Source organism: Hydra vulgaris, chromosome 01 (genome assembly GCF_038396675.1).
Source record: "Hydra vulgaris chromosome 01, alternate assembly HydraT2T_AEP".
Classification (NCBI taxonomy): domain Eukaryota; kingdom Metazoa; phylum Cnidaria; class Hydrozoa; order Anthoathecata; family Hydridae; genus Hydra; species Hydra vulgaris.
In genome coordinates, this window is record NC_088920.1 from 10,447,008 (window position 1) to 10,474,950 (window position 27,943).

The window sequence follows — 27,943 nt, forward strand, 5'->3', positions numbered from 1 at the left end:
TAAAATTGAGCCTAAAAGGCCAAATTCATGTTCAGAATTTAATAGAATGTAATAACCTTTAGAGTATCATAACAGATAAAAACAACCTGCCTTAGTTTGTTTTTTTACCTAAAAATATTTTAAAGAGAATATATCTCAGAGCAATAGGCAAGGGACTTTTAGTCAGGCAATATTTTGCATTAGTGGTAAGTGTATTGCTAATTCAGGGGGTGATGTTTCTAATTTTGCACTATCTTTTTCAGTTGTATTTAGAGTTTTTAATAATTTCAGAGAAATGATTATAAAACGTACTGGTCACTTGCACTCAAAATTTAGCCTAAATAAACTTGTTAAACTCTTTCAATCAATATACAGATCAAGTTTTTATTCATATGTAATAAATAAGTTGAGATAGGAAAGGAAGGGGGAGAGGAAAGGAAGGGGGAGAGGGGAGAAAGGGGTAATAATAAACAGGAGGATAAGAATTTTTATTTTTGTTTCTATAAGTGAGTTTTTGTTTTCTAGTTTTTAAGACCTAAATTGGTCTCAAAAATTAGAAAATAATAATTGAATTTTTTTTTTTTTTAGTTATGAGATAAAATTTCTTTGTTAACAAGTAAATTTGGGAATGCAGAGTCCAAAAGGACTCCAGCTTTAAATCTTTATTTTTTCTGGTCTCTGGTGTCCATAAGCTCTAAACATGTTGGTTAAATCATGATCTGATTTAAAAAAAATCATAAGATTTAATGACTTGGAATTTATTGTTTTTAAGCCCAGAGTTCTAAAGCCCTTGCCGCCATTATACCTTAGGACTCTGTGTTCAAAAAATTTTTTTTTTTTCCTTTTAGTAGTTTATAAGCTTTTTTAAATTTTTAGAGCTCTTGGAACTAAAACTAGGAATAAGTAATCTTTTTGTGACTTTTAAACAGGAGTGCTTTTTGGGACTCCGCATCCCTGAGTAAAATTTAATAAATAGGGAGGGGGTCTTGACAAGCTCAGGGTGGGTGGGAGAATTTTCCGAAAATTGTTAAACATTAAATTCTCTGTGTTAAGCACTTAAGAGTACCACCTTTTTTTATCCTTTGATTTTACATAATTCCTGGTTTAAAAGCATCATATTTAAATACATTTGACTATGTTTTTTTTTTGTTTGAAAAAAGACCACTCTCCAATTCTTTGTGACAACTCTAGCTAAACAGAACAAGAACTAAAAAAAAAAAAATTCTACATTGGCATTTTTGTAACTCACCCAGTAAAGTTGTAAAAAAGGTCAAAATTATAGGTATTATGTCTATTTTTAAATATTTTGAGTTTTTTTACTGGATTCCTTGACTCAAAATATATAAGTGTAGACATTTTCAAGAACAAAACCATTTTTTAAAATAACGGATTTTTGTTGGTTTAAGGCAAAGTTTGAATAGTTATCTTTGAAACTGTTTAGAATTAAATGATAAAATTTTGGGAATGTTCATAACTTATTAAAATCTATTAGTGATGTAAAAATCTGAGCCTTAGGGTTGCATTTTATTAAAAAATTGATTGTTTTTATAAAGAATTGCTTCATGAAGCTTGTACTAATAGCCCTAAATTCTTAAGAATCTTTTATCACTAAGTTGATTTTCAATAATAAACTTATTTTGTTAGAAGTTTAAGTAATATTTTTTATTTGATATACATCAACTTAAAACAAAATTAAAAACCGTAATTTATGATGGCAAACAGCAGTTTAAATGAGTATTTAATTTGCAAGTGCAATGAAATGGAATTCCATTCAAATACGAATATAATTTTCCTAATTTTTTTCTCTTTTTTGACAATCCAAAACTTAAGAAACTCTCAAGTAACTTTTAGCACTAGATTGGGAAAATAGAACTTTAGAAATTATTACCAAATTTTGATTTTACTACTTAACTGGCATGTCTCATACAAACTTCATTAAAAATTATATTTTCATATTGTAACTATTTTCAAACAGCAAAATATATTAATGGAAATAAAAAAAATATTAATTAAAAAGTTTGCTACCATGTGAGTGATTTAGACAATTTGCAAGTTGCTTTAAAAACAAAAAAAATTAAAAAAAAATATCTTAATTAAAATAATGAAAACAAAGTAAATATAATATAATAAATGTAATATAAAAAAAAACTATATATAACAAACATTAAAAAATTTATTAAAGCATTAAATAAAAGTTTGAATAAGTAAATTATTGTAAACATGTTTATATCTACAAAAATAAATATGTTAGTTAGGCTACAGCAAGTTTCTATAGTTTATTAAAAGCTTTTATATATTCTACCATAGTAGTCCTTATGATGCTTTATTATGCATGTTTGTGTTTTTTTATATTTGTATAATATTATTTCTTAAAATACAAATATAAATGAAACATTGTATAACATGTTAAGGCTTTTTGCTGCTATTATTTTAATATAAGTGTTTACATTTATGATTTTGCAGATACCACTTTGTCTTCTCCATTGTGCTCTGGATTTCATATCAACATAAATAACACCACAAAATTACTGTTAGAAAGTGGGGAACAAGGTTTTTACTTTTTTATTAACATTAAGGTTTTTACTTTTATTTTTCTATCAAAAAGATTTACAAAATGAAGTCCTGGAGTTAGAAGTGAGCTAATTTAGAAATAAATATTCTGAGAAGTATTTATGTAATATAGAAAATTGATTTTTAATAATTTTATCTTATATTTGTATAAATGTATTTGTATATATAGTTGTATCGTATATTTGTTTATGTATTAATTTATGATAATATTTTACATTATTCATTATAAAAACTATAAAAGTTTCAGCTTTCAAAAGTTTCATTTTGTAAATTTTTTTTTATTTTTTTTTAAGTTTCTCATTTATTTTGAGTAAAATTGGGTCTTGTTGAACAGTTTTTGAATAATTGTTTGTTTCTTTTTTTAACACAAAATGTGTTAATCTAAACAAGAAAAAGTTTTTTTCTAGTTTTTTTTTTTTTTTCAAACTTTTTCCAGAATTAATTATTTACATTTTAATTATTAAAAAAAAACATAAATAAGTATTAAAGAAACATTCATAAACTAAATAACATATTAAACATTTATTTTAAGTTGAATATGTACCACAAAACTGCATTTTTAGTTTTGCTATTAAAGTTTTTATTTCCAAAACTAGAAAGTTGGCATTGTAATCATTATAATTTGCTTTAGAATGATATAATCACCTCTATAATAATTAGTGAAAATCTGTTATTAAAAAAAAAAAAGATTTGGAATCTTTATTTGCACCTTTGGAAGCAAATGTTTCTGAAATACATTTAATAAAAAGCAGAGTAAGTGCAACATTTCTTTAATCAACCGACGACCAATTTTGATTCAAACCTTTACTTTTTTTGGTTTATTAATAAAATTCTGGCTTACAAAGCGAGCCTTTATTACAACACCATTACCATAATTTTTAATTTGGACAAATAAAACATTGGTCTTGAAAATATAATTTAGATAAAAGATATTTTCTGAAAAAAAAAATCATTTGTATTAGTATTGGAGACTAGGACTAGTTGCAACACAATTTATAAAACTATGTTTATTTCCTATAACATTGATTTTTTAAAAAAAAACTCACAATGCAATAAAATGACATATCAATCCAACATTGATAGATATAATATAAAACCTATGTATGCCACAATGGTGAAAATAAAAATAAACCAAAAACTGGGCACCTCATCTGCCCTGAGGCAAGTTGCAACAGTGAATGGGATAAGTTTCAATGCAATACTTTAAAAGTATTAATTCTGCAGAGTTCTCAAAAAGTTATTAGTTATTTTGTAATTTATATTATTTCAAATAAATTTTATACATTTAATAACAAAAATGTAAAATACTGAAAATATGTAGAAAATTCAGAAGTTTTTTAATTGAGCTATAATATTTTTATTATGTGAAAGGTTTGCTGAATTTATGATTACATTTAATTAAAGTTTTTGTAAACAACTTCATCTATTATTATATTAAAAGCATTTATTTCAGCAACGTGCTTAAACTCCATGTTATGATTCAACTTACCTATATGAGTTTTATGCAACATACCCCATCACAATCACTTTTATCAATATATTTAATATTTGTATAATTATTTACTTTAAATAGTTTTATATTTGAGTTTAAGAACAATTTTTGAAACACAAAATTTTTTTTTTTTTTTTTATTTGTTCGTATTACTTTTCAGTTAGAATTGGAAAAAATATTTAAATAACCTTTTTTTTTTTTTTTTTTTTTTTTTTTGTTGATCTGTGTTATCTTTATAATTAATAAAGAATATTTGGAAACTTAAAAGACATACTTTGAATAGCACAAGTGCAAGTTACCACTTTTAGGGGTAACTTAAAATTATTAGAGATAACCATATATCAAATCCTTTGCAAAACTAGCATCTGCTAAAGTTGCATCTCTTTATCGTGCTCAATAATCTCTAATAAGTCCTTGTATGAAATACTGTTGCCTACCTGGAAAGTGGATCTTTGAATGATGTCCTTTCTCTCTTCGACAAGGTTCAAAATCACATTGTAAACATTGTTGAAACTGCTCTTGCAGTTGACCTTCAACCATTGCCACATTGTTGTAATGTTGTTTTTCTTTCTCTTTTCTATAAATACTATAATAGGCACTGCTTTAACAAGCTGTCGTCTCTCCTCGTATTTACTATAATCATTCCTATTTACTATAATCATTCCTCGTATTTACTATAATCTATTTCGTATTTACTATAATCTATTTAAAAAAAAAATTAAATATTATTATAAAGTTCTTTGGCATTCGCTCTCTTTATCTTGTTTTCCTGATTCATATAGTTTGCAGTCTTTAATGTAGTCTTTTAATTGTTATCTTGCTTAATAAACTTCATCTTTTTTCTTGTAGTAACTTCCAACTCTGATAGTGATTGTTTTCAGCCTTGTTGGAAGTGAAGGCGTTAAAAAAAAAAATTTAGACATGAACTTTTATTGCTTTTTAATTTCTTTATTGACATTTAATTAATTTATTTAATATTATTTAATACTTTTTTATTTTTGAAGCTTACACTTTTTTTTTTTGTAACTAACCTTCCCAAGGCCAAGAAGGCCACTTGTGGTTATAACCCTCTCTCAACTCTATAACTCCGAAACACGAACCTTGACAAACAAGGTCACTGCGCAGAGAAACAAGTTGAGCGCGGTACTACCAGGGACGTGGTGGGAATTGAACTCGGAACATCTCGTTTATGAAGTGAGCGCTCTACCACTATGCCACTACCACATAGTATAATACTTATGGTGAAATAATGAAAACGTTCAAACTAATACGGTTAAAAAATCTTTATTTACCCTAAAAAAATTATTTTATTTTATAAAGCAGGACTTTTTTTTTTTTTCAAATAAGTGTTTTATTTGTCAGCCATGGCAGGTTTTTAACTTTGTTTTCATGGCTCTAAAAATTTCTTTATGAAGCGCTTGCTTCATGCTTATACACGAAGTTGCATAAAATATCTTCATAGTTATACAGAATTATTATCAAAAGGTATCAAACATCTTGATATAAAATTCTCAATCTTTCAAAAGAGTTGAACCTAGAAGATTGTAAAGTTTATCCTTATATTGTTTAAACTAAAAGAATCCCTTATATTATGATTGTACCTTTTACACTTGCAATACAGAAATTTTGTTTTGTTTGAAAAAATTAAAATTTTGCACTTAAAAAAAGTACTATGATCTTTTGACTAATGGTAAAGTAAGTTTACAGAAGAATGCAATAATTATCAAAATTAAAGGTAATTATTTTTTATAAAATAATTTTATTTTTTCCCCTTCCTTTTTTTTTCAGATGCTGTTGTTGATATTTCATTCCTAAAAACTGGGGATATTTTAATGAAGGTGAATCTTATATAATCATTTAAAAGTTATTATTTACATATACATTATTTCTTAGCACATTCAATAGTAAAATTTCTGTCAACTTGAAAAATGTGCTTACAAAATTATTATGTACATTGCGCATATCTTTTGTTAAAGAAAATATTTTGTTCTGATAATTGCATTTTAATTTTTATGTTTTTGCCATATAAGTTCGGTATGTATTTTGAAAAAAATTTAATTAGTAATTTAAATATATCTTTATACATATATATATATATATATATATATATATATATATATATATATATATATATATATATATATATATATATATATATATATATATATATATATATATATATATATATATATATATATATATATATATATATATATATATATATATATATATATATACATATATATATATATATATATATATATATATATATATATATATATATATATAGTTATAGTTGTTTTATAAAAAATGTTTAATTATTTATAATTAAATGTTCAATAATTTTTTTCTTATTATATAACAAAAGGTTGGTTTCACACCTACTGTGAGTTTAGTAAAAGTTATTCTAATATGTTGGGTTACTAAAAAAGTATAAATGCATTGAAAATGAATTTTTTCAGCTGACAATGAAATTAATTTAATGAAATACTCTAAGGATTAGTTTAAAAATACTCTTTTTTTTTCTTTCGTCTAACACTTTTGCCATTGTAAAATATTGTAAGTAAAATGGAAAAATTCATGTAAACAATTTTGAACCAACCCTTAAACATAGATGAGTTTTTGTTGGGAATTCCTAGAATTCTGGAAATTCACTCGAAACTCCTTTAATTTTCCAAATATTTCAGGATGTTTTTTGTTGTTGATTTAAAAAAATTCTATAAAATTTTCAATAAGACGATGTTTGCATTTAAACAAATATGATTTTTATAATTAAAATTTTCACAAGATCAATTTTTGTAACAATTTTATTTTATTAATTTTTTTTTATTTATTTATAAATAATTTGAATTAACTTTTTTGAATATTTCGAAATTCTAAAAAATATTTTGAAATTCCTTTTTGTAATAAGTTAAATAATCTAAATTCCGTTTTAAAAGTTTAAAAAATTTAAAAAAATAGAATTCCATTGGAAAAACAGAAAATTAGAAGAGTGTTTTTATAGTATAAATTCAACACGGAAAAAAAAGATCGCTTCACGTGAACAGTTAAAGAGTCTATTAATGATCATGTAGTGTTTAGTTACTTTCTTTACCACATACCTTCGTCAATTTGTTGACCATATGATTTTCCGGGATTTTCATAGAAAAAAAAAACGGGATTTTTATAAAGTCAAAAACTCATCTATGCTTAAATAATGGTAAAAATTTGGTGTTTTTAAAACTATTTTTAATATTATTTGCCATAGAGTATCAATTATAAATGAATTTAATTCCGGAAACAATTTTAAACCAACCCTTAAATAATGGAAATAATAAAGTATTTTTAAAACAACTTTTTATTATTATTTGCCAAAGAAGGATCAATTATAAATAAATTTATTGCCTCTGGTACATTTTCTTTTTTTTTTAATTTGTCCTTCATGGTAAAATTTTTGCCAATGGCGCTTTGACCGTCGCCCTTTGTGCCATGGTCAAAGCACCATTGGCAAAAAGATTTCCACTTTGTTTTCATTGGTCCAAAAACTGTCAATCGAGTAGCTACAAAATATGTTTTACATTTGGGAACAAAGCAATAACATAAGCAAAAAAATAACTCCATTTATATAGCCAAGCTCAAGTTTGATAGTAAAAAGTTGTTTTAAGCATGACCGTCAAAAAGAATAAAAGCTGGTAAAAAAATTTCTTCTTTTATCAAAAGTTGATAAATAACATTTGTAATATACCCTAAATAACATTCTGTGGTCATCTAATTATTTTGCCTTTTCAAATGCCCAATCCTGATAAAGCATCATTTATAATTTTATTTGGAAGACGAACATATTTAAAAATTGTTGAGGACAGAGAAGTTCCACTAACACTTTCTTCCCATGTATTTTTTCCTTGTTCATCAATTCGTAAGTTATTTTTGTTCGTTCACCAAATAATAATTTTTGGTTACAACTGAAAACTACTCTTACCTATGTTGTAAATTTGCATTCAAATATTGAGCGTTTACTCCCAAAAGATTTGGAATTTCAGCAATCCTATCTCTTATGGCTTTTTCAGTTACTCCTCCTCTAGCTCGGTTTAAGTATTCACTATGTTTTTGAGATTCATGTATGGAAAAAAATGTATAAAACTAACCTTTAGTAGGATGGTTGTTAGTAAGTTGTGTTTTTATATTGTTGGAATTCAAATATTGCTGTACTATAGACATGACAAATCCCATTCTTGTGGATGTTAATAACTATTTAACTTGTTTTCAATGTGTTCACTTTGTACTTTTTATACACGCAGTATTGTATCTTTAAAGAAGTTCTTCAAAATATTTTATCACAAAGCGTCTGATAATGAATTTCATTAAAATTCTTTCTCGCTTTGTACACAACCACTCTTTTTTTAACCACCTCAATAGCATCATGTAATTGACTGTAAACTGAAATCTTCATTTTAAGCTAGAAGATTTTGTCTTATATTTTTGTCTTGCCGTTTTAAAATCAAACAATACTTATTTTTATAGTAAAAAAGAAACAAATGAATTATTCATTGGACATATATATGGAATTATATTTTTTTTAGTTAATACTAAAATGATGAGTCATTTTAATAAAGTTAATAATGGTTTCCTGTTTTATTTACCTGATTAAGTTAGATTTAAAAATATAATTTTATTCTTTTAAATTTTAATTTGAAATGCTTCTAACAGCTAATACTTTTAAAAAAAGTATTTTCATGATTTAAAAAACCCATTAAGTTCGTAAAAGTATGTATTATGGTTTCTACATATTCGAATAGGAGTACATGACAATCTTGTTCATACTCAAAATATAAATATAAAAAATAAATAACTATTAGTTGCAAAATTTCAGTTAGTACTTAAAAAATATTATATGTGCTGACTCACAGTAGGTGTGGAAACGACCCTAAATAATTTTTTTAATCTAATTTTTTTTTATTCATTAAAATTTTTTTTAGTTGTTTAGCATTATATTATCAAGAAACAAAATGTGTTGCTTTTTGCACAATAAGAAAACAATTTCTTCAAGTTTTCACTTTTAAATTATAAATAAATAATTCAATGATTCTTTGGTAGGTTGGCGAATCAAAATATCTATGCACCGGTAAAATTGAAAAAAAAGATTCAAAAGAAGTTGTTGAGGTTTTCATTAATGGAAAAAAAGAATCATTTGAAATGTTTTACAATAATGGAAGTTTACATGTCTTCACTCAGGTAATTTGATGGTGTTTGATGTTGTATCAGGTGTAAAAGTAAGATGGTTTTTGATGTTGATGATCTAAATAAAAGTATCAGTAATGTAGCAGATTTTATTACTGAGATGGTTTTATAATGAACCCATGTAATACTGTTGCTTTTTAGTTTATGGGAAATACCTTCAATTTATTTTAATTATTTAATTATTTTAAGGAAAGAGAAGAATGTTAATCTCAAACTACTTATTCTAAAAAATACTTTAGCATACAAAAAATAATTGTTTTAGTTTAGAATTCTAAAGTTTTTAAAAAATAACAGTTTTTCAGTTTTGAAAATTTGGAATATTTGTTTTTCTGATCATAATTGTATAATAATGATGATTTGACTTTGCTTTACAGGATGGTTCATTTCTTATTAACCAAAAACAGCCACTATTCCTCACAGATTCTTCTGATAAACATTTAAGAGACAGTGCGATTGCTCCAATGACTGGTAGTATTTTACAGGTATTTTTTGTTTGATTCTTTAGATGACTTAACTCATGTTACAAAAGTTACAAAAAGTTCATCACAGTTCAATGTTTTCTAGGTTTGTGTTAAAGCGGGAGATACAGTAGAATGTGGTGATACAGTGGCGGTTATATATGCTATGAAATTAGAAGTACAATTTCTGAAATTTTATTTTTATTTGTTATGTTGTTTTTCTGTTTTGTTTGTTGATGTAACGAGATTGCTATTGGTAATAACTAGGTACTAAAGCTAATTTTAGTTTATTATTTTTTTTGTCTTTTTTTGTCAGCATCGAGTTGTTGCTCCTTATAATGGTAAAGTAAACGAAGTATATGTTCAAGAAGGGGGAATGGTTAACAAAGGCGATGAACTTGCTAAAATAAGTAAATCTGAATAAAGAAGGAAAAACATAACAAGTAAAAATTTAAATGTTTTTAAAACTTTTGTTAATAATTTCTGAAAATAATTTCGATTCTTTTTTTTTCTTATAAATAATTTTTATATTTTTATTTTGTATTTAAACCTTAAAACTAAAATTCTAAATTAATTTTACTTTTTTAGGTGAAAGTAAAATTAAAATAAAGACAAATGTTAAAAGAGTATTCTACAATTTTGTATCTAATCAAATAGTTTTGAATTGTATAAACTTTTAGAAGAAAAAGAAGAAGAAGATTTTAATAGTTTTTGTTTTTGAGTTGGGTCAAGATATATATGAACAATATTTAAAAAACAATTTGTGGTATTTATAATGTGATATGGTTTATAAATTTTCATACATATTTTTTTGAATTTTTATAAATATTTATAAATATTTTCTCTTTATTGAACATTTTAAATTAAAGTACAAGTAATAGAAGTAATTATGATAAAGAACAATATAATATATAATGTAATGATATTGGTTCATTAATATTATTAGTAATATAATATATTGATTAGGTAATATCATTTACAAGATCATACTTTAATATTCTAGCAACCAATTATTTTTAGTTACATTTAAACATTTATGAAATAATCAGTTTAAAAGACTGATTTTGATGTTTAAATCTCTAGTTGAGATATTTGGGGTAAATTAAAACAAAGTTTTGAGAAAGTTGAAATAGCATATAAAAAACTATTACTACTGCTTTTGTTATTATTATTGTTATCATTTTTTATTTATAATCTTAAGGTTATTTGTTATTATTATATATTAGTTAAAAGTAAATCTTTTTTATTGATTTATTTCTCAGTACAGGAATATTTCTTTGTGTAATTGCTTACTATATATGGCACAAACTATCTTGTCTAGGTTTTTTTAGGCTAGGGTAGATATAAAAAGGTGGTAAGATGGTTTTTACTTTTTTTAAATAAGTTTTGAAATAATATCTTGCCTCATTCGGGTTTTCTTTAACCACTTAACATACATACCCTGAGAAACAATCTAAGCAAGTTTTTACCACAGACGTGAATAAATTTAATATCTAGTTCTTTTGTTTAAAAGATTATTGCACTAAATTTCTAACATTTAATTCTTTAGATGTAATGTAAATAAATAATGGCTGAACTGCAAACCGAAACAGATTCTACAGTTGTTACTACAGAAGTTTTAAAAACTGATGATGTCAAAGTACCTGTTTTGGTATAATATTAATATTATGTTTCTCTTTTTTTTTAATTTTTTCATTTAATTTTATTTGCTTATATTGTTGTTGATGTGTTTTTTTATATGTGTGTTCACTATTCTTATGTCTATGGGGCCACTGCAGTCCAGGAGGCTATAATATTTTTCTCATTTTTTTTATGTTTTTGTAAATGTTGCTTCCTCTATCACTGCACTATGTTAATACTGACAAACAAGGAAGTCTTATGTTGACTTTCCTTATAAACTGTCATTATGACTGTCATTACAAAAGTTATTGATATAAAAACTTAAAAAAAGTCTTGAAATATTGTAAAAAAAAGGTTGATATTCAAAATTAACACATTTTCAGCATTTGTAAGATAAAAGTTAACTTATTTTCAACTTTTTAAAACAATAAAATAATAACATAAGACATTAAAATGTCTTAGAAAATATTTTAACTGAAATATAGTAGTAGCATTATTTGGTGACTGGTTTTGGATATATGTAGTCAAAGGTATAGCATAGGTTGACCATTTCATATCATATTAATATCAAAATAAGTTATTGAAACTTTGGAATTGGTTTTTAATGTTGTTAAAGTAGTAGATAGATTTTTTTAAATTGATTTTTATTATTTATTTTTTTTTTGCAAAAAATTGATGAAGATTTTTTAAAGATGTTGCACATAAGACTTTAAATTGATGTGGGTGCAGCAATTAAGCATGTAAATTAGAGCAACCAGCACTTATCTCTTTTTACCAATGTAAATTTTTATCCGGTCCACAGATAATAAATTTGATTTTTACATCACTTACAAAAAAACATGTAATTTATTTTTTAACTTTTAATGAAATATCTTTATTATTTTGGTTATCTGTTTGAAATGTGTATATTTTTTAGAAAGTTTTTTCAATTTTATGTGCTCATCAATTCTTTTTTGCAACTCTATAATTTTATATGCTATATTTTTGTTTTACTGCTGGCCAAAATAGTAATTTGTTTCAGAACTTTCAATTCTAAACATTTATCAAAAAAATTTATTTTTTAAACAATTTTTATTTTTTAATTCTTGTCACAAGTTTCATAATCAAATTTACATGTACATAATAAGTAAGTTATTAACGATAAGTAAGTTATTAACAATAAGTAAGTTATTAATAATAAGTAAGTTATTAATAATAAGTAAGTTATTAATAATATAGTAATAATTACAATGTTATAATAAGTAAGGAATAAAATTATAAAATTGAGTGGCTAATTTTTTTATTGTTAATTGTAAAAAGAAAATTGATTTTATTAAAAATTAATAAATCTATGATGATTAATTCATTTTTAAAATGATCTATAAATCTATCATCTATATAGCCTATATACTTGAATTTGTTGTTTAATGAACCTCCAACCAATTGTGGTTACAATGACATGAATCTAATGTTGCTGTTCATTCATATGAATCTATTTGTTTACCAAAGTAAAAAACTTAAAATAAACATAAGAAAAAATTTAAAACATAAAAAGCTGAATCATTAAAATATGTTAAAATTTTTTTTGATTTCGGTTTTTAATTCAATTTAAGGTTTTTTACTTTTTCAGAGGCTTAGACTAACTTCTCCAAAAAATGATAAAAAAATAAAATGGAAAGAAGGAACTGTCGATAATGAAGGAATGGGGAAAAAGTCATCAAAGTGTAAGTTTCAAGAATTTTCAAATTTCTTTAGATCTACTCTCTTTTATGTAAAAATCAATTTTTCGTTAGTTTTAATATTAATCACTTTTTATTACTATTATTCTTTTTTTCATTTATCTTTTCTTTAAAGTAAAATCTTGGAAAGTGTTACTACTATAATAGATAAAGTTACAAAAGAAAGTTTAGAGCAAAATTGACTCCATAACTCTCTTTACCACCTGTACCCCTCAGCCTTTAATTAAATCGGCTTGAAACTCCATTTTCAAAAAAGCTGTAACTTAACAACTTATTAATGATGCGATTTAAAGTATTCAATTAGGCTTCAGATGTTGTTTGAGGGGGTCAATTACAGTTGCCAGTTACTCATAGTGACCTGGCTTAACTGACACCAAAAAGTGACTTTTTTTTTTCTTTTTTTTTGCTTTATTGAGTTGTTTTTTTTATAATTCAATAAAGTTAGAAGCAGTTAAAGCTAGTTTAACCTCATTTTCATTTGTTGTCTCATTTTCATTTGTTATGACTGTCTCTAATAGTAGATTTCAGCTGGGAATTGCTTACGACTCTCTGCAACTGAATTAAGCAGGAACACCTGTATGCAAACTTTCAAATTGGGTTATCTCCTTTAAAAAAAAATTTTTTTTGTTTGTTTTTGTTTCGTTTCACTTTTAACAGATTTTCATTTAACACGAAATAATTGAAATTGATTAAAAGTAAAAATGTCTAAATATAGAATTTTATTAATCTGCTCTGTAAAATGAATTTTGAATTTTTTTTTTAAATGCAAAATTCTTAACTCTATTTCAGGTTGCTGTATTTACAAGAAACCAAAACTGTTTGGGGAGTCATCAGACTCTGAAAGTTCAGATGATGACTTGTGTAAAGCACCTAAAACTTATCACAAACGTTCCAAGAAAAATCATGACAATCATGAAAACTGTTCAGCTTGTACCTAGTACCTAGTGTTTAAAAACTATATTTAATGATTTTTTTATATTTCCTCAGGCAATAGTGCCACTGGCATTTTTAGGTACCAATCTCCTGTTGATTACCAATGCCTATAATATTGTTTTTTGAAATATGTTGTTTTTTTGTTATATATATACAATGTAACTTATTATATCTATAATAAATATAAATTGTTTGCAATAAAATTTTGGTTTTAAATTAAGTTTAAAATAAAATAACGTTAATTTTGTGTTTTTAAGATTAAAATAGTTTTGAATTGAAATTATGTTTTACCTTTTAAACTAATACTTTTTATTACATTAGTTTTTACTGTTTTAGTTCTATTTTTTACTACTTTAATACTACTGTTTACTACTTTAATACTACTGTTTACTACTTTAATACTACTGTTTACTACTTTAATACTACTGTTTACTACTTTAATACTACTGTTTACTACTTTAATACTACTGTTTACTACTTTAATACTACTGTTTACTACTTTAATACTACTGTTTACTACTTTAATACTACTGTTTACTACTTTAATACTACTGTTTACTACTTTAATACTACTGTTTACTACTTTAATACTACTGTTTACTACTTTAATTCTACTGTTTACTACTTTAATTCTACTGTTTACTACTTTAATACTACTGTTTACTACTTTAATACTACTGTTTACTACTTTAATACTACTGTTTACTACTTTAGTTCTACTGTTTACTACTTTAATTCTACTGTTTACTACATAATAAACTTTTTACTACATACTTTTTTTGCCTAACCAGAATGTCAAACAATTTTTGTTTCAGAGAAATAATGTAGCAATTTTTTTCAAATTATGAACAATATAGATTTATATGCAAATGAAGAATGTTTTTACTCAGTTCTTGGGTGTCACCAAACATGTTCTGAAGATCAACTAAGGGCCGAGTTTCATATACAAATTCTACAGTGTCATCCAGATAAAAAGCCAGGCAATGAAACTGCAAGTTTGCAATACAATAAGTATTTTATACTTTTTTAATATTATTTTTTATTTTAAACAGAAACTTTTAAAAGTTATTTGCTAAATTATTTTAATTCCTAATATTTCTTATTAGAGGGTTTATTTACATAGCAAATATGAAGGGTGACATTTATGTCTATTTTGTTACTAGAAATACTCTACAATTTGTTTATTAAAAACTCAAGAAAGAATATTTGGCAATTTTTTGAATTTTGAAATTTACAATAGCATAAGTTTACTTATTACTTACTTAAGCTTTGTGGCTTTTTAAGTTAATCTTTAATCTTGTGGCTTATTAACATAGTTAATCTGCGTTGTTTCACTTTTTTAGCTTTGTAAGTCAAATTAATTTTTTTCCTAATCTTATGACTTCCTAAGTTTATCTATGCTATTAAAATGAAAATGTGTTTCAAAGAAGCTTTGAAAATTTTTTTTGATTGTCTTTCATCAAAAGTTATAAATGAAAATTCTATTCGTTAAAAAATAAAGATTTATTGAAACAGTTAATAAACGCCTAAATAAACTTTTTTTAAGTTTTTAACAGAACAAAATAGTGATTTAGACAAACATTCCTGTCACTCTCGTGCGTAAGTCACTATATCAATCATAATTATTCTCTAAACTGTTTAACAAGTGCTTATTTTTTTTTTTTTTATTCCTTTTTTCTTTTTCAAATGCTGGAAAATGCATCTCAATTTAAGAAACTCTCAAAAAAGCTCTAGCTTGCTGCCTTACTACTATTAGATAGTTTTTGAGTCATTACCTAGCTAACGTCTAATATCTCAATTTGAATTATTTGACAACAATCGAATTTTGATCGTATTCTTTTACTGCTTACTTGTAAAGTTCACTCAGAAAGTTCATTGTAAGGGGTATTGCTCTTGTAATGTTAAAGATTTGATAATAACTGGCATGCTGGTCTTCTACATAAGCTTTCTTTGTATGGTGTATTTGGAAAAGTTTGCAAAGTTATTTAATCATTCCTTTATAAATATAGTATTATTATATAACCTTGGTAGGTAACAGTCTCCGTTATTAACCATTAACTTATTAGGTACCACAAGGTTTCATCTTTTGTTGTGTGTTGTATCATATCAACATTAATAACCTTTCAAATGTTCTTACCTTCAAAGTGATAATTTTTACTGATGAAACAACTATATTCTCTAGTGTTGATTATAAGTCATTACTTTTTGATCACTTCAAACAGTTGTTTTAAATGTCCATTACAGTTTGTTGCTTGCATTAACTGTTAAATTTTAAGCAAATGTAGCTTTGTTGTTCACTGTAAAAAAATTATGCAATAATGCTGATATTCTTATGTTGATGAATGGCAACTCTTTTACTAAGTCCTTTATTTTAGTTCTTCTTCGATTACAGCTCATTACTGTTCTCTCATGGAAACCACATGTACAATCCATTCAGTTAGCATTTGCTAAGGTTGACTCTCTTCATTGTGCCTGCTTGTATGTTACTCCTGATTTTATTCTTTACCACTATGAATCTGATCTTGTATCAAATAATGTTTCATTTTCAGGCTAGCTTATCTATGCCCTTTCTATGATAGCATTGTACGCATTGGAAATGTAGTTGGACCTGTTTTAGTTGAACAACTAAAACAGGTCCAACTACATTTCCAATGCGTACAACAACCGAAATTGAACACTGCTTAATTTTTGTAAAATTACATCTCTTTCTTGTACATATATATGGTTACTATGGTTGCTGTTTAAGTGAGCTATTTATTTAACTGTCTATTGCTCCAACAACTAAACTTTAAGTGAAACTATTCTTTCATGCTAAAGAAACTTTTATTCATTTTTTTTCTTTAGCATCAATACTTAGAAGTCATCTTCCGATTGCATGTTTTTCTGACTCATACAATCTTTTTCTTGTTTTTTTTATTTACATCTTATTCTCTTATTTTACTTTCCAGTAGTTACAAGATAACAATTTTAACAAAAACAATAGTAACTTGATTAGTGGTTACTGGAAATCTTTTTTGAAATAAAATTGTTTATTTAAAAACCAGCAGCTTTTTTCTGTATAGTGCATATGATTATAATTATGATAATTTTGGGTATAATTTATGGTAGAGGTATTTCTCTACAGTAATGGTTTTCTTTTATTATTTAAAAAAAAAAAAGTTTTTTTTCATAAATTTAGTGTTAGAGTTTCAAACATAATGTTGTCTATAAATAGTAAAATGTAAAAACAAATATAATCAGTTTAATGACATCTTAAATTGTGTTATGTTTTTTTTTTTTTTTTTTATCTTTTTTTAAGATTGATGAAAGCTTACTGGGTATTAATGAACGAACGTAATGTTTACGACAAATGGAAAAATAGTGGTATAAAGGTGAGCTATGAACAATGGAAAAGCATTATGGGGCATTGTTGCATGCACTGGAGTACACCGCCACAACAGTTATCGTTGGAGAATGGTATATTTAGTTACATATTTTTTACTTTACTTTTTAAATATGGTTATTAGGGTTGTTAACATTTAGTTATCAGATTGTAGTTGTTCTCAGATGATCGTTTTTAACGTTAATTTATCAGATAAAAGTTTTCTACTAATACTTATCAGGTTATTGTTTTTAGCGTTTACCTTTCAGATATCGTTTTTAACGTTTAGTTATCAAATAATCTTTTTTAATGATTAGTTAAAGATTAGTCTGTTGTTAAATGCATCGTATGATTTTTATTAGAGAATATTTTTTTTATTTTCATAGTACAAGAATCATTCAATCGGAGCGAAGTTTATAAATCTTCTTTTTCCAACCCACGTGAAACGAACAGTCGTTTAACTTTATTTCGGAATTATAAAATATAATAATTGGGTTGCGAATGATATTTTTTTTGTTATTATTATTACTATTTTTTTTTTTGAAAAGCACTTCACTTATTTTTCTATCGTTTTTTATAAAATATTCACGATTTAGTGTAAATTATTATTTTTTAATATTTAATTTTTTAAATTAATCCTCATATTTACATTTAAGTAAAAAAATATATTTAATAAATAGTTAATATAATAATAAATAGTTTAATAAATTTATATTATTTATATGTGCTGTACTTAATATTGAGGCTTTATTTACTATGTGAACTCTTATGCATTTTAAAAAAAATAATCAAAAATGGTATTTAATTCATGAAACTAATTTTTTAAAGATACTTAAAAGACAGGAGAGTATGATAGTTGTACATGTTAAAAAACCAACGTATTATAAAAGAAGCCAATTTTCAATTTGCATAAAGAAGCAGTTTGGTAAATCTATTTTAGTTATTAAATCTGCATATTATCAAGAAAACTGCAGTCTAATCTATATTAGTCAGGTAAATTCAAATTGTGTCAAAAAAGCAGATAACTAAATAAATTTTGCGCAAGTCAGCAGTTTAAAATTTTTAATTTAGTCATAAAAAAAGTTAGGGTAATTAAATTTGTAGATAAATAAAGATAATAAAATAAACTTTGCAAAAGTCAAGAAAAAGTCAGATTAATTAATTTGATAAAGTCAATTTTTGGAAATTAACTTATTGCATACATAGTTTGTGTAATTTAGAAGTCAAATTAATTCATGTGATTGCATTTGGGATTTAGAAATAATTATGACTCGTTACTTATTATTTTTTATAACGTGACACCAAAGACAGCTTCAGTCCAATAAATCGGAACAGTATAAATTGCTAATTCGTTTTACTAATTTTACTAGTATTGAAAGTTTTTCAAAAATTTATATCTGAGAAAACGCATCAAGCTTTTGCTTGATTTCTTAAACTTTGTTACAACTTTTGCTTGATTTCTCAAACTTTGACTCTAATTAGAACAGTGACGTGACTCATTAAGATTTATTTGTACTATGTTTCACAGAATATTTAAATGTGTTTGCGTTTTTATATAAGCATACGAAATTTATAAAATGGGCTAAGGTATTCTCTGCAAAAGTTGTTAATAAAAAATGCGCTTGAGCGGATTGGCGAATATTCGTTAAAAATTGGAGTACGCAATTTACTACAAAGACAGTTGATTTTGGTGCCAAATTTGAAATAGAAATTCGGTTTTCATTAAAATTCGGTAACAATTGCAAATTTCAGTTAAATTCAAAAGCTATTAAAATTTTTAAATTAAAAAAAACAATTTCAAAATATATTGCATGTTTCAATACTATTGTTTAAATGCAACTAAAATGCTTCCGAAATACTTAAAAACACATAAAAGTAAAAGCTTTTCAACTAATTGGCTGCAATATCCAATATATCAAATGTGCAAAATATCTTCACGATAATTGGGAAAAAACTTGCTGACAAAGTAACTCCTGAATAAACAAGTTTTGAATCATATTCAGAAAAAAAAAGATTTTTGTTTGAGTGCAAGGAATTAAATGCGTTTTGAACTTCATTAAGAGTTATTTTATGCTTTTCCATTACAAGGAAAAGCATAAAATATCTCCTAATGAAGTTCAAAACGCATTTAATTCCTTGTACTCAAACAAAACCCAATGATAGTCGTAAAAAGTGTCTAGCTTTCAAGGTGTGGTCTTGGATGAAAATTTGTCGTAGAAGCTCCATATAAACACTTAAGAGAGAAAGCTCTCAAGAAATATTTCATTAATGTATAAAGCAAAACCTTTCCTCAATATCATTTCCTTAAAAAGTTTATACGTTTCGTTAATACATAATCATCTGAGCTATGGTAACATGGCCTGGGCAAGAACAAGTTATACAAAGCCTCAAAAACTCTACAGTAAACAAAAACATGCCTGTAGCATTGTCTTTGGAGTAAGTAAAAAATTATCTAGTGAACCTCTCTTTATGCAAACTTGCAGCGTTGAATATATACAAAATTGACATACATCTTGTTTTACAGTTTTGTACAAAATAAAGTATCGATAACCTCTGCCGATATTTTAACCCTATTTTAGCAAAATAAGTCATAAATACCTTACTAGATTCTCATATAACAACTATGTCACCCCAAAATTTACATTAAAGTTAAATACAAACGCAATCCAACACCGCGGATCTTATTTGTGGAAATTTTTTCTCCATGTTACTATAAAAATAAATACACTTGAACAGTTTAAATCTGAATCAAAGCGTTTTTAATTATATACGGACTTGAATTTTCTTTTTCCTTTTTAGTAAAAAAATATAAACTAGCACTTATTTTTTTTATTTGCTTTTACTTTTATTCTATCTAAATTTATTTTACAAAACAAATTTATATATTAACAGTTATATCAATTGTGAAACGTAGTTTTACACATTTTATATATATTTTATCACAAGCATTTATCACAATTTTATATACTTTATTGTAAAAAAACGACCTGTAATGAAGCCACAATCGGGCTCGGTGATAAGACAAACTGATGTCTTCTTCTTGCTCCATTTGTTTTATTTTTTATGTTATTTTATAAATTGTAACTTTCTACGGCGAAATTAAAATATAAATAAAATGAATAAATAGTATTGAAATTCCCCTTGTTGTTCCTGTATATAAAAGCAGGAACAATTTTTTTTCTTTTTTTTTTTAGTTTTTATTTAATTTATTTCAATAATATCGTTTACATAGTTTACATTTTTCTATTTATAACTTGATAGTGGTGATAATGTTTACTTGCAGAAATTGTCTGTACTTGTAGAATTTTGTATTACGAGTTTTTATATCCGGTAATGTTGAATATCCAAATCTTCAGTTTTTTAAAAAACTAATATTATTTTTCTGCTTTTAAATCATCGCAAAGTTCGTTCTTCAGTTTTATTAAAATAACACTTTTTTTCTTCTTCTTTTAAATCGTCTCAAATTCTTGACAGTCAAAAAAGACGTAGGTACTGAATAATTGCTGTTTTGACTAATCTGTTCCGGTTTGATAATTTTTTTTTTAATTTATTTTATTTCTATGTAAACACATACATATATAAATACACACACTTACACACATACATATACATACATACATACATACATACATACATACATACATACATACATACATACATACATACATACATACATACATACATACATACATACATACATACATACATACATACATACATACATACATACATACATACATACATTTTGTATATATAAATTTTCTTTTTTTTTTTTTAAATATAAAGTTTTACACTTACAATACAAATATTGGAATTTTTATACTTTTAATAAATTATATTAGAGAACATCATCACCACATCAATAAGAATAAAAATGAAAATAACGAAAAAGAAATTGACTAGTTTAAAAAAAAACTTGGTATCTGATAGAAGATATAATGATCGTGTCGCCAGAACCATAAAACGTTATAATTAGGGTTTTTCAAAAACAGTGGTTTTAAAAAAACAGCTGTTTCTGTTTTTCAATTTCAAAAAAAACTGTTAACAGCTGTTTTTACTGTTTTTTAAAATTTTATAAGAAATTAAAATAATGACACAAGTTAAGGAGCAAATAACGTCAATGTCCTTATATTTGTCAATGTCGTTTACAAAAATAAATTTAGAAGCTTTACTTGAAGAAGACTAAATAAATAAAACTATTAAAAAACGCAATTTTTGAATTTTATTAAAGGATGAAAAACTTTAACTATTTATTCAGGTATTCGAATACAAACTACAATTTTTTCTTCATTTTTTATAATAAAATTTTAAAAAGACAAGAGCTTTAAGTGACTCGTCGGACAAACGCGATCTAATTTTTGTGCAAAAATTTGTGCAAACTGAAAAAACACGCTCAACGTCAGTTGATGTTGGTTTAATACTTAAAAGTGCATTGAATAATTTTTGAAGGTTTTCTGTACGTTGTCCAGTGTTCTTATAAAGAGTGAATTACGATTTTAACCATTTGAAATCTGATCCAGTTGTTGTTGTTGTATGTTCTTTACGAAGAAGCAAGTTTAATTCGTCGTTTAGTGATAGACTAACATTTTCAGATTCGGATTGTATCGACTCATCTATTTCAGTTTCTTCATCAAATCCAAACAATCGAGAAGCAAGACGACCGGCAAATATCAATGTTGCTTTTGTTGGAGTGTTTGAAGGATCTTTTGATCTCTTAAAAGATTCATAACATCCTTGTTCAACCTATCATCAGTACGGATTTTTAAGTTATTGTACAATTCTTCACTGATTTTGCTGTTGATCATTGACAATTTTTTAAACATAAACTCCAAAATTATTTCAGCACTTGCTAATGTTGCATCTTCCTGACTTAAACGTTGAACTGCAAGTTTTATTGGTTCCATAGCGTCATAAAGATTACGAAGAGCACTAAAATCAATTGAATCCAAAATGTGTGTTGCATTGAACTCAAATAAAGTCTCTTGAATTGCCATTTCAGTTTTAATAATCGAGTCCAACATGGTTGGAATTGAATTCCAGCGAGTTTTTACATCAAGATGTAGTTCAATTTCACGTCCTGTTAAAGCTTTCTCTTTACTCAAAAAAATGTGTGAATTTAAAATTATGAATTTGACAAGCTTTCGAGAATTTTTAAGCAAATCGTGATAACTAATTTCAGATTGTTCAATGTCGTCATCATTTAGCAAATCAAGGCAATCATCAAAGCAATCACTTTCATCAAATTCATCGCTATCAAAATAGTGTTCCTCAATTTCATTCTCTTTCTTATATAAAGTATCGCAGACACCCAAATGTAGAGCATGGTTTAGGCAAAACTGGCCAATTATATCCACAAGTCTAATGAATTTTTCATTCACTGCTGCTCCATCCTGAGTTGAGCCAACAATATCTTTGTTCATGTCAATTCCAAATTCAGTTAAATGTTGTTTCATAGCGACAACCATGTCTTCAGCAGAACAAGATTCAACAATGCGAACAAGACCAGTTTTAATAGTGACTTTATCATCGCTGCTGTGTATATTAATTCCAAAGAATCGTCTTCCTCTTATTGTTGTATATTCGTCTACGCACATACTAAATTTTGCTCCATTAGCAAGTTTTTCCTTAATTATTTCAACAACTTTTGCTTTCTTCTCGTTAAAATCTTCAATAATTAATTTCATGACATCACGTTCATTAGCTGGAAGTTTGTAACCATCTCGTGATATAGATTGACGAACATAATTGTTTCTAGTTATTGTTCTAATTGAAATACCATCAGTTGCCATATCTGTAACTATTTCTTTGAGGGATTTTCGATTGAAAAATTAAAAAATTGATTTTTTCTTTTTTCTGCTGTTGGTTCTTCGTTGAATGTGCCAGCTGCTGACCTTTCAAAATCAATTCCATGTGTCTTAAGATGTGCTTTCTATGTAATGGTAGAATTTCCAGAACAGACAATGATTTTGTTGCATCGCAAGCATTGTCCTTCGAGAGATTTTGTTTTTGGATTTTTTCGTTTTGTAGCAAAATCCCATACTGACGACATTGCTGAAATATATAAGCATTGTTATTGTATTCTTAAATCAAATTAAAATGAATAAAAACAGTTCTGAAAAAACAGCTGTTTACTGTTTTTCATTTTTAACCAAAAAACAGCTGTTTTACTGTTACTGTTAAACAGTAATGAAAAACCCTAGTTATAATAAAATATTACTTGAGCCATTAATAAATATAATCAAGTAAAAATGACAAAATACAAAAACAAAAGAGCGTGTTTATATAAATTTCTTATTTTTAAAAGTATTTCAAAATATTGTTATTGAAAAGAATAAATTTTTTTAATTTCTTTTTAAAGACTGGGAAAGTATTTGATAAATCAAAATTAGGTAAAACAATTTTGTTCCAGAGATAAAGTGCACGATTAGCTATACAGAACTGATTAAATTTTGTTCGACAAAAGGTGTTCGACAATAGAGTGAGTTACCATTTCGAAGTGTACATTTATTTTTTGTTTTTAAGGTATCAAAATCTTTAAAAATGTGTAATGACGTATTGATTTTACATTGAATCATAAAACATAATATTTTATGTACATTCACTTCATAAATATTAGGTAATTTTATATTTTTAAATAAAAACTTTGAATGCGTAAGTCGATTTTTAAAACAAACTAAGCGTATTGCGTGTTTCTGACAATGATAAAGAGTACGCAACTTACTGCTTGTACTTCCCCAAGCAATGTTTGCATAGTTAATATAACTATGTATAAATGAGTAATAGAGTTGGATTAAAATTGTTTTGCCTAAATAATTTCTTGACTTATAGAGGACTCCTATATTTTTAGAAACTTCAGTGCAAATGTAGTCAATATGTGGTTTCCAGGTAACATTCTCATCAAGATAAATGCTAAGAAAATTAGTAAAAAAGTCCTTTTTTATTTCAAGTTCATCAATAAGAATTTTTGGCATGGTTGTTGGTAATTTAAAACTAAGTTCTTACCAAATCCCATACCGTGGACCATTTCTATGGAAACACTTTTCAAAATTTATTACGAAAAAAAAAAAAAAACTCAAAATATCTGTTTGGAACAATTCAGGAAAGAATCTAAGAGTCTCTTATTACAAAATGACTTTGATTTAAGATATTTCTTTTAAAATAAATACATAAATAATATAAATTATCTAAAAAAATATTTATTGACACTACTTCTTTTTTTGTTGCAGTTTCATTTTTATTTAATTTTTTGTTGAAAAACTTTAAAGGGTATACCCCCCATAAATTAAAAAAAATTTGAAAAAAAAAAAAAACTGATTTAGACAATTAAATATATGAGGGTTCAGAAAACATAATGGTTTTACCTAAAAATATTTATAAATACCAAAACTTTTTGTTTTTGAGAGTTAGGTACAAAAAAGAGAAAATTTTGTACCCCTTAAAGAAATCACTTGCAAACCAAAACAACGTATTGATTTCACAAGTTAAAAGAATTTTTGACTTCTTGTTAGACTTGTTAACAATTTATTTTTGGAATATCAAGACTAATTTCCTTTTTGTTGATTTGTAGCTTTTTGTCGCATTTTCTTGCCAGAAATTGTATACTTTTTAGTTTTTAGACATGGTTAAAGCTGATCGAATTAAAGTAAGAATTTTGTCTGATGTTATTAGCGTTTTGAGCTGTCCAACTTGTTTCCAAACGACTATAGCAATCATTGAAAACAAAAGCAAAAAGCAAGGACTTGCATGTGAACTTTCTTTTATTTGTTTAAAGTGTAAATATCAAAATAACTTTTACACTTCTAAGTTTTTTTTTTTTTTTTTTTTTAGTATTGTATTTGCCGATTGAAAATAATTTACACTCGTAATTTATAAAAACAAATATTTACATGACTGGGGCTTGAAGAAGACAAAATTCATCTTATCATTAAGCCCCCCCTAAAAAAATGCATATTCATCAAATAAAATGTTTTAACAAAATGCAAAAAATAAAATATATAACGTTTAAAATATTTAGTAATTCAAAGAGTATTTATATTTAAGAACTGATTAGTAAAATAAGATGATATATAAGTATTAATATTACAAAAAGAATTTACAATAACTCTTTTTAATAAAAATTGAAATTATAAAATTTTACAATATTTTTAGTAATTAGTATTTCAAATAATAAAACTTAAAAAAATCGTTTGTAAATTCAAAACTTATAAGATAAGAAATACATTTACAATAGCAGACTATTGTTTAGAATATTAAATATAATATTAAAGAGTAATTAGTAGGTTAATTTTTGTTTTTATTTGCTAGTTTAAAAAGCTTTTTAGAAGAACTTTATTCATTTTCATGTATCATCAGTAATTGCTTAATTAAGTTAATTAATAAAAAAGGAACTTTGATATAAACAATCTAACAGTGTATACAATGAGGACTCTTGGATTAGGACATTCCGGAATTGAACGGTTTACAACCCTCATAAACATGCCAAAACCAATTGCGCCAAAAAACAAACTTGTTTTAAAAATTACTAATATTACTGAGAAAGTTGCACAGGAAACAATGACTGATGCTGTATTTGATATAAGACTACAGTGTCAAGATATTAATGAGATTCTTGATGTTGGTGTATTATGTGATGGCACATGACAGCGTAGGAAATTTTCATCATTGAATGGTGTATTTGCAGCACTTTCAATAGACAGTGGGAAAGTTTTAGATGTTGAATATGCAGAGGGTGCTCCTTAAATCAAAAACTTTCTAAAAAGATCCTACTGCTTATGCTGAGTGGAGAAATTCCCACATTTGTAAAATGAATTTTGTTGGTTCTGCAGGTTGGAATGGAGTGTGAAGGAGCCAGTCGTATTTTCCAGCGATCAATCAATTAAAAAGCATAAGTTGCAGTACATCAATTTTTTAGGTGATGGAGGTAGAAAAAGTTCCAATAGTGTCAAGGATGTTTATGCTAATATTAAAGTAAATAAATTAGACTCCGGAAATTGAAAAAAAAGTTAGGGGACTGGGCGGTCGTGGTAGATTGATGATGCAACAATTGATCGACTGCAAAATTTCTTTGGTGTGGCAAAGTGGCGCTTCCTACCCTTTTCACGTTGCATCTTCAAAAGCAAATAATTGGCACTATCCACATTGTCCAACAGATGTAAGTAGTTGGTGTAAATTTAACAGAGACAAAGCAAATAGCACTATACCTACAAGCCAGGACATGGTCTACCTTCAGAGGTTGAAACAGAAAAGAACAGTGTTTGAAGAGCTCACAAAAGAAAATGAGCTTGAAAAATGTCTACACAGTAAAACGCAAAATGCAAATAAGTCTCTCCATGGGAAAATTTGGGATTGCATACCAAAAACAAAATATGTCTCGCTGACTTTGCTGAAGTTTGGTGTTTATGATGCTGTTGCCAATTTTAACATTGGGATAAAGTCTTAAATCCTAATATATGAAAAACTGAGCATGGTTCCAGATTTTTATACACTAAACGGTTCTAGCTACATAAATAAAACCCGATAACAAGTTGCATCGTCAAAAGTTAAGGGCTAAAAAACTGAAGAAAAGTGACAAAACCTCTGAAAAAGAAAGTAAAACATATGTAGCAGGAGGTTTTTAATATTAAATATAGTCTACTATATGATGTTGCGTATATTTGTAGATCGTTCATCTTTTATTTTCAGTTTTTATGCGTTTTCTCAGCTCGAGGTTTTTTAATATACCGGCCAAAATTCCAAGAAAACCGCTTAAGCGTTTATCTGAAATTTTTAAAAATTTTCCTATTTATAAAAGATGTGTTTTAAAAGGAACAGAATTTTTAAATACTTATGAATAAAACAGTATGGCTAATTTAATTTTTCAGTTAATGTACTTTTTTCTATTGTCGACTTTAGAGCACAAGTCTTCAGGCCCAGAACCTTTTTTAAAAAAATCTGCTTTGTTTAAAACACTCATAAACCTATTCTAATTGTGTTTCCAAAGTTTTCAAATCTTATTTTTTTGCTTATTTTTTGGGTTTTTTACGGTTACTACAGCAACCGTTGACCAATTTTTTTATTTTTTTTTTAATTTTCTACATTTATGATATGGTTAATCATTTTATGCCAAAAGTTGCTATTTATTGTCTATATTTAAAAATGGGGAAGTATACCCCTTAATACTTTTATATTGTTGTTAATCTTTGATATATTGCTTTATATTTCAGCACTAATATTTATATTATATTTATATTTATATATTAACTAACGTGTGTAAAATTCTTATTATGTACTTAGCTACTTTTCATTTTTGTATATAAACTGAAAATTTTATCAATGTAAATGGGGCTTGATGATAAGACAGTTTATGTCTTCTGATTGCTCCAGCTCTCTTATTTATTAACACAATTTACTTCATTTTAAATTTTAATATACGGCGAACAATAATAATAAAAATAAAAAAAATAATAAAAAAAACACTTAGATACGCATTTAAGTTCTTTATTCATATCAGAAAACAGCTCATTAATACTAATGTTTGATAAGAACACATTTGTATCATCAGCAAACATAATACTCTGAAGATTAGCTGCTTTACTTAAATCATTAATATAAATTA

At 25.7% G+C, this 27,943-nt stretch overlaps 3 protein-coding genes across 4 annotated transcripts in view; all 3 read left to right on the forward strand.

Moving 5' to 3' along the window:
• Positions 1-10,422, forward strand: part of LOC100198617 (methylcrotonoyl-CoA carboxylase subunit alpha, mitochondrial) — a 34,441-nt gene extending 24,019 nt beyond the window's left edge. For both annotated transcript variants that reach the window (XM_065787362.1, XM_065787361.1), the window contains 7 exons: positions 2,443-2,529; positions 5,831-5,880; positions 9,116-9,253; positions 9,634-9,741; positions 9,824-9,895; positions 10,034-10,160; positions 10,306-10,422. In XM_065787362.1, the coding sequence (XP_065643434.1) occupies positions 2,443-2,529; positions 5,831-5,880; positions 9,116-9,253; positions 9,634-9,741; positions 9,824-9,895; positions 10,034-10,141 (563 nt within the window). In that variant the 3' untranslated portion in view covers positions 10,142-10,160; positions 10,306-10,422. The remainder of the gene's footprint in view (positions 1-2,442; positions 2,530-5,830; positions 5,881-9,115; positions 9,254-9,633; positions 9,742-9,823; positions 9,896-10,033; positions 10,161-10,305) is intronic.
• A 786-nt stretch (positions 10,423-11,208) lies between these two features.
• On the forward strand, positions 11,209-14,191 carry LOC100209355 (E3 ubiquitin-protein ligase PPP1R11). The gene is made up of 3 exons (XM_065787364.1): positions 11,209-11,368; positions 12,947-13,040; positions 13,845-14,191. Exons 1-3 carry the CDS (start codon positions 11,285-11,287, stop codon positions 13,991-13,993), a joined length of 327 nt encoding a protein of 108 aa, XP_065643436.1. The 5' UTR covers positions 11,209-11,284; the 3' UTR covers positions 13,994-14,191.
• Positions 14,192-14,762: 571 nt separating this feature from the next.
• Positions 14,763-17,888, forward strand: LOC124810525 (J domain-containing protein). The gene is made up of 3 exons (XM_065787363.1): positions 14,763-14,999; positions 17,287-17,444; positions 17,736-17,888. The coding sequence occupies exons 1-3, from the start codon at positions 14,833-14,835 to the stop codon at positions 17,834-17,836; spliced, it is 426 nt and encodes a 141-aa protein (XP_065643435.1). The 5' UTR covers positions 14,763-14,832; the 3' UTR covers positions 17,837-17,888.
• Positions 17,889-27,943: the final 10,055 nt, after the last annotated feature.

What these genes read in the sequence shown, in the direction of transcription:
- LOC100209355 (XM_065787364.1), top strand. Translation starts at nt 11,285, where the DNA reads ATGGCTGAACTGCAAACCGAAACAGATTCTACAGTTGTTACTACAGAA. An exon ending in ATGTCAAAGTACCTGTTTTG is followed by an intron (nt 11,369 to 12,946) that starts GTATAATATTAA and finishes TTACTTTTTCAG; the next exon opens with AGGCTTAGACTAACTTCTCC. An exon ending in GGGGAAAAAGTCATCAAAGT is followed by an intron (nt 13,041 to 13,844) that starts GTAAGTTTCAAG and finishes ACTCTATTTCAG; the next exon opens with GTTGCTGTATTTACAAGAAA.
- LOC124810525 (XM_065787363.1), top strand. Translation starts at nt 14,833, where the DNA reads ATGAACAATATAGATTTATATGCAAATGAAGAATGTTTTTACTCAGTT. An exon ending in GCAAGTTTGCAATACAATAA is followed by an intron (nt 15,000 to 17,286) that starts GTATTTTATACT and finishes TCTTTTTTTAAG; the next exon opens with ATTGATGAAAGCTTACTGGG. An exon ending in ACAGTTATCGTTGGAGAATG is followed by an intron (nt 17,445 to 17,735) that starts GTATATTTAGTT and finishes TTATTTTCATAG; the next exon opens with TACAAGAATCATTCAATCGG.